Source organism: Alosa pseudoharengus, unplaced genomic scaffold (genome assembly GCF_046254945.1).
Source record: "Alosa pseudoharengus isolate Yale_2024_CS ecotype anadromous, Long Island Sound unplaced genomic scaffold, YU_APseudo_1.1 YU_APseudo_1.1_scf_5, whole genome shotgun sequence".
In the NCBI taxonomy this organism is placed as follows: domain Eukaryota; kingdom Metazoa; phylum Chordata; class Actinopteri; order Clupeiformes; family Clupeidae; genus Alosa; species Alosa pseudoharengus.
The window spans coordinates 26,421,136-26,427,864 of NW_027468837.1; the positions used below are offsets into that span (position 1 = coordinate 26,421,136).

Below are 6,729 nucleotides of genomic sequence, written 5' to 3' on the forward strand. Positions count from 1 at the left end.
TTAAATAGCCTAGTTGAATCCTCATTTACTTCCCTGAGTTGTTAAACCATAAATACTCACTTTATAGCTAAAAGTCTCGATGAAAAGGTGTTGTCAACAAAACAAGGCTTGTGAGACGTGCAGTGCATTTCTGTGTAGCATCCGGTAGGGTGCACCATTTACCTCCAACCTTGTGGACTTCTCATGTGGCATCTTTGATCTCCACACATTGTATACCGTGAGAGAGTTTATGCAATAAACAGAAACGTGCCCAGTCCCTCATTGAAAGTTAGAACCCTTGCTTATTGTCGATGTAGTGTGCCTGTGTAAAAGCCTTGGGTAGGCCTACGCTTCCACGAGTCGTTCCGGCATATTATTTAAGCCTTTTTATGATCTGAACTGATGCATTATCCGTTTGTTCTTGAATTTATGCAAGCCTACATTTGTAGTAACAAGTACGTGGTGTTTTAAAAACTTAATTTCATGAAATTCCATGGTTGACAAACAGCTTTCCAGCTACCATCGCCATTTAGTCTTGTTTGACGTAGTCTTTTACAATATCTTGCTAACAGAGACAATTATTCTGTCCTAGAGTTCTAACAATGACAATGACTACGTGTTTTCATTGAATCTCTCATTAGGCTATGCTTAAAATACTACAAACGTAGTAGTCTAATATGTGCACTGCTCCAGAGCATAGCCCATGCGTCGAAAGCAAACCTTCACAATGTGGGTACATGATTAGTGGTCTTTCTTCATTGGGAGGCTTTCACAAAGGCAATAATCTGTAGCCTATGCAAAATTTGAAAGGCTCCACATAGACAATGCAAGGTCACTTGTGTTACGTGGTTTGTAGTGATGCCTACAGTTTGATGAGAGGATCATCGCTTTATTTCCTTAAATAAATGAATGCGACAATTACAATTTAATTGACACAATTTTATTCACAGTTCATACAAACATGTATCCAGAAACATAACTTAATGAAATGCAAAGCCAGTAGGCTAATAGATAATTCAGGTGATTTTCCTGTTGATTATATTCCCATTTAATATGATGTCCCATTTAATATGATGTCATATTTTTAACATCTGCAGACCCAATCGGATGTAGCATTGTTGGGAGATTTTGTCGTGTAAAGCAAAATAACATTCAATATTCACCAAAGCGTTGCCTCGGCTACTCATAAACGTCATTTTTGGATACTTTTTTTCAGTATGGTAGTGCAGACCATGACCATCTTTTGAAATGCACACACGCATTCAGACAATTGTTTTGCCAGAATATAGCAGTTTCACTGCAGTTTTGTCATTATAGGCTACACATTATTATTATACGAGCTACTGTTACTGTTATAATAACCAGATAATAACTAGGCCTGTACTGACTACACAATCCAGGGCCTTGGTAGGCTACACACGTGAAATCAAGCACAAAATGAAGGGCAAAATCGAAATGTGCGTCATGAAGAGCGTCGATTTGCCTTTCCATGTACAATAGTACAAACAGTCTAAAGGCGAGTAGTGCTGCTCAAGGTAGACGTCTAGGAACGCAAAGAAGGGGAGGGGGATTGAGGCTGGTAGGTTGGTGTGTGGAGAAGGGAGGGGGTCTATGTCATGGGAAGGGGGGCGCGCAAAAACGCTTGTGACTGTGTCGGAGGAGCTAGCCAGCCTAGCACACATCAACCATTCACGACATAAGTCCTATTAGCCGCGGCAAATACAGAAAAGGGTAAAAACGAGCAGCCCTCAGTGGAGAAGGAGGGAGGCAGTGAGGAAAGGAAGAAAACGGTGATACCTGGAGTTGGACATTAAAAGTGTCAGTATTTTCTCCAGCCAGTCTCTATGGTTGTATGGTTCCGGCGGTTATATGCATGGGCTCTGGAAAAGAACTAAGGTAATACCGAATTGTCCACTACTCTACTCACCCAACAACAACACTGAACAGGAAGGGGAAAGGCAATATGAGCTCCTACTTTGTGAACCCGTTATTTTCCAAGTACAAAGGCGCTGAAACATTGGAGCCAACTTACTACGACTGCAGGTTTCCCCAAACCGTCACCCGGACCCATGGGCTGGTTTACGGGGCTGGAGCAACGGCACCGGGCTTCCAACCCACGCCCCATCACGTCCAAGACTTCTTTCACCATGGAACGCCTGGGATCTCCACTCCTGGATACCAACAGAACCCCTGCGCTTTAGCGTGCCACGGAGATGCCACGAAATTTTACGGCTACGACGCTCTTCCGAGACAATCACTTTATGGCGCCCAGCAAGAGGCGAGTGTGGCGCAATACCCAGACTGTAAATCGTCGAATGCCACTAACCTCGGAGACGGACAAGGCCATCTAAATCAAAACCCGTCGCCTGGTCTTATGTTTCCTTGGATGAGACCCCACGGTCAGCTCCTGCTTTTACGTTTAATACCTCAGTTTACATTGTTAAAAATACATCAACTGTTTTGTTGTGTATATGTGGTACGTGTATGATTCTATGTGTGTGCTTGTATATCTGAGTGTACGTGTTTGTTTTGTTTGCATTGAGCCGAGACATTCTCCGTGTGTGATGGCATTACACAGTTGGTTGTTGACTCACCGTATTGTCGATCTTGGGTAATTATCCACGGCGGTGTCTTTCACATAGTCAGGATCGATCATTTATTTAAAAATGCTGTCAAGTAAATAATACAGTTCAACCGTAGAAAGACGTTTATTTGGCCGCGAGTGAAGACGTGCCAGCTAACAATAAAAGAGAGGAACGCATTATATCAACAAGATATAATTCAGAGTACAGTTAACAGAACTTGGCCTGGATTTTTTACTCTTCCTTCAATCTGCTGAGATTTAATGGTGAAGGTGTATACAGGCGCATATTGTGGAAGTCGTCTCACCAAATAAATACTAGCTGAATGTGTGGTGTGTCATCACCCTAGTCATAACACAAGCAAGTATCATAAAAAAAAACTTTCTTAAATCAGGTTCAACGCTAGGTTACAACCAGCTGCTATATGCACGAATGCAAACAGTATCACATGTTTTATGTGAGTGTGTGTGTGTGTGCGCGCGCGTTTGTATGCTTAAACATCTACCCACTGATTCTCTTAGCTCCCGGAAGGCGCAGCGGTCGACAGACGTACAGTCGTTACCAAACACTGGAGCTGGAGAAGGAGTTCCTGTTCAACCCTTACCTCACACGCAAGCGACGTATCGAAGTCTCCCATGCATTGAGTCTAACAGAGCGACAGGTGAAGATCTGGTTTCAGAACCGGCGTATGAAATGGAAAAAAGAGAACAACAAAGACAAATTCCCGGGCCAGCGAGGGGAGGCCGAAGCCGAGGGAGAGGGAGAAGGCGAGGAAGAAACCAACGAAGAGGGAGAAACAGAGGAAGGAGAGAAAAAAGAGACGAGAGAGGAAGAGGGGACGAAAGAGTGATTTTATTGCCTCTTTTATGGTTATACGACTTAAAGTTGAAAGATAGAGGAGGGGAGGGAGAGAGAGGCTAGAGAGAGAGTAGAGATCCCGTTTACGACCACCGTTTTATTGAGTCAACAAGTGAGGAAATCCTTTAGAGAGGCAATTGTGACACTGCTTCCTCTCTACACAATAATCCCCAAATGAGGAGAGGCATCCAATAAGAACCCATGCTTTATAAAGCTGGATCTCCCTGAAAAAGGTCCGTGTTTATTTCCAGATCTCACACTTTTTGTGTTCCTCAACCGCGTCTCATAGGCCTTGATATCAAAAGAACCCATAAAACACAAGAATGAAATATACAATTACTTCACAATGTTCTTTTTCATCAGCTCTTTCTTCCATATGACCAACATTTCTGTGTGGTGAAAATGAGGAGAACATAGTCTTCAGTAAAAAACACCGTAGACAACTTTAGAGAAGGACAACTTTATTGGGGTGCTTGGATAGGGCTCAATAATTATAGCATTTATTGCGAACATATGCTTTTATATTATCAATGTGTGTTTTTTTTTCAGTAGTCTATTATTTATGTAATTTGGGTGGAGTAAAATTAAGAGAATCCATGTAATCATGACGCAAATTTTTAAATTTGGAGTCGATACGATGCTACCTAGTGTGAGGAAACTGCAACTTTATTTTATTTTATTTCAATGTCAGTTTCCTCTCGCCCTTCAATTCAAAATTGATTATAGCTAATCGCAATTATATTGATATCACAGACAATTTGTAATGCATATTTTGTACGATTTGTGACATTTTTGCTGAAACTGAATATGATCCTTGGTTAGGCTACTCAATCAAATGCTAAAGGAAACAATTGAATCATTCGACTTAATGACATCAATGTAGCCTATTGACACACACTCTGCAATACAAGTAGGCCTAGAAAGCCTGCTTTTCTACATTAAGGCTGCCTACCTGACTAGACCTACACTCGAATGAGTATTCAAGGGCATCTAACTACCTAGGCCTCGATAAGACTTGGCGGTATTGACATCTATTAGTTGTAAACTTTAGAAGCCATGATTTTGTCTGGAAATACTTTTTTTTTTAAAAAACAGAAGGAGAAAGCACTATCCACGGGAATGTATGGTGCCTGGCGATAGCTAAAGCGGGTTTGTATACCTCTATTGAAGAAATTAATTTCGAAACTCCATCTCGAACAAAGGCATTACTTAACATTAACTGGTCCTGATTTTAAGTAAATTGCTACAGTGTACAGCTTCATATTAACTTGAAATTGGGCTTGAGCTGAGGGGTTTCTGACAGATGTCTATAACACGAAGTCTTGAGAGGCAATGTCGATATATGTAAAAGTTCTGACATACAACGCAGTAAAATAATAAAAGTTAATATTAAAGTCCCCAACAACTTAAACTGCCTAAACCGACGCACTTTTGTGTGACAATTGTTCTACCAGTTGAAGAACTGTAATGTTTCTGATCATGCATCAGTTATTATCATATGTCTGTTCTGGTGTTCTAGAGTAGAATTTTTATTGCACTGAACATGTATGTCTTCGTAAACATTGTGCCACAAAGGCTTGAGTTCTTATATTTCAGAGGGAAAAAAGTAACTTTTTCTGTATGCACATGTGTTGCCATGTTGTAAAATAAATGGAAAAGACAAAAATCACTTGTTCTACATTTTCTGCGTGCACACACACACACACACACACACACACACACACACACACACACACACACACACACACACACACACAGTAATTTGTGCAAACTACATAATACAAACATTGCATACATTTATGCATTTGCTTGACAACTATAGCTCTAGAAATTGACACATTTGTCGACCTGTCTAGGCCTAAAAAACAATTGGTAACCTAAATATTCAACAGCTAACCTCGCTGTTTTATGCTGTTTTAGGTCAATCATACAGTATGTTTGTAAATGTGAGAGCCTGTATCCTCATAATTTCCTTTAAAAAGTCGCCGTTTCAAACGTATTTAGTTCAGCGTCATGCTATCAATAAACTGATACCAAAGGCTAGACTACAGTAGAACAAGCTCATGTTCATGTAACCTAGACTAGGGTAACTAACTTTAGACTTAGGACAAAGACAAAGTACTGTTCTTATGTCCCCGTATAATAAGACTAATAAGTCACCAGCAACTTAAATAGCTTAAGTAAATGAAGTATTTAGGCATCAAGACAGAAGAATACATGGGCTTTATATTAGGCTATGTGGCTTTATAGACAATTTAAGGACTCCTAATGACAACTCAATGATTACAACTGGTTTAAACGATGCAGTAAGAAACATGTTGTCCCAAATTCAGTGTAAATGCAAGGTGCATTAGACAACAAATGCCAGATCTTCTGTTTCTTTACAGATTTCATGTGATCTTTAAGTCTGTGTATGTATGTGTGTGTGCGTGCGTGCGCGTAAGCGTGCATTTAACGGAACAGGTGATTGTGTGCAATTTCTCACCTTAATAAACATAGTTTAACTGCGTGTTTTGAAATTACCTGAAATTTGAAAAGTAAACAAGCAAAATAGTGTAATGTTCTTTCAAAAGTTGATTATAAGATTTAGACGAATCGTTCCTATGATAAAAAAATAAAAACATGACGTGTATAGTATTTTCATGATGATGAAATATTATAAAGACAGTAACGAAAGAATATGCAGGAATAGTTCGCCGAATAGGCAACATTATACAATATTTGATAGGACTCTTTGTTGCTAATTCCTTTTAAACTGAAGGTAATACGGCTGGAAAGTTTTTAACGATCTCCGTGTTGTTATTTCATATTCTCTGCCGTCACTGTATTATGACTTTCTTTCACAGACTAAACCTTAAAATGGCTATAGAAGCAACATGCAATGGATATAAGACTGGGGAAACCTGCACTAAGACCACCCCAAACTAATTACTAGCCAAATTTGCACTAACAAATCTGAACCAATCAATTACAGTAAACAATCCAAGACATTTCGTAACGCTGTAAATGAAATCATCATATAAATATACTGTAGTTTTACGTTTATTAAACATTTAAGCACTTACTATTTAAATATTTAAAGGTTGCGCTTACCAGCCGTATGCCTCAACAAGAGTGGTGGACAGCTCTAGACAGTTGTGCAGTCTTCACAGAAGGAGAAAGCAGTATTCTGCTCAATCTTAAGTATTCTGCATCCTACAGGGTTTATAGACAGTGTTTCTGGCTTTCCGGTTTTCCTTGTGTGACAATTGTCTGTGACTATTGTCTAACCGTCTGGCCTTTGTACTTTATATTGCCCTTGTAGTAGCTA

At 39.8% G+C, this 6,729-nt stretch overlaps 1 protein-coding gene across 1 annotated transcript; it reads left to right on the plus strand.

Annotated features, from left to right (window-relative positions):
- Positions 1-1,942: 1,942 nt before the first annotated feature.
- LOC143103966 (homeobox protein Hox-C8a-like) lies at positions 1,943-3,411 on the plus strand. The gene is made up of 2 exons (XM_076267857.1): positions 1,943-2,378; positions 3,083-3,411. The coding sequence occupies exons 1-2, from the start codon at positions 1,943-1,945 to the stop codon at positions 3,409-3,411; spliced, it is 765 nt and encodes a 254-aa protein (XP_076123972.1).
- The last annotated feature ends 3,318 nt before the right edge of the window (positions 3,412-6,729 follow it).

Excerpts from the sequence above, each read along its gene's own strand:
- LOC143103966 (XM_076267857.1), top strand. The coding sequence starts at position 1,943 with ATGAGCTCCTACTTTGTGAACCCGTTATTTTCCAAGTACAAAGGCGCT. Across the intron at positions 2,379-3,082 it reads TCCTTGGATGAGACCCCACG|CTCCCGGAAGGCGCAGCGGT; the intron begins GTCAGCTCCTGC and ends TGATTCTCTTAG.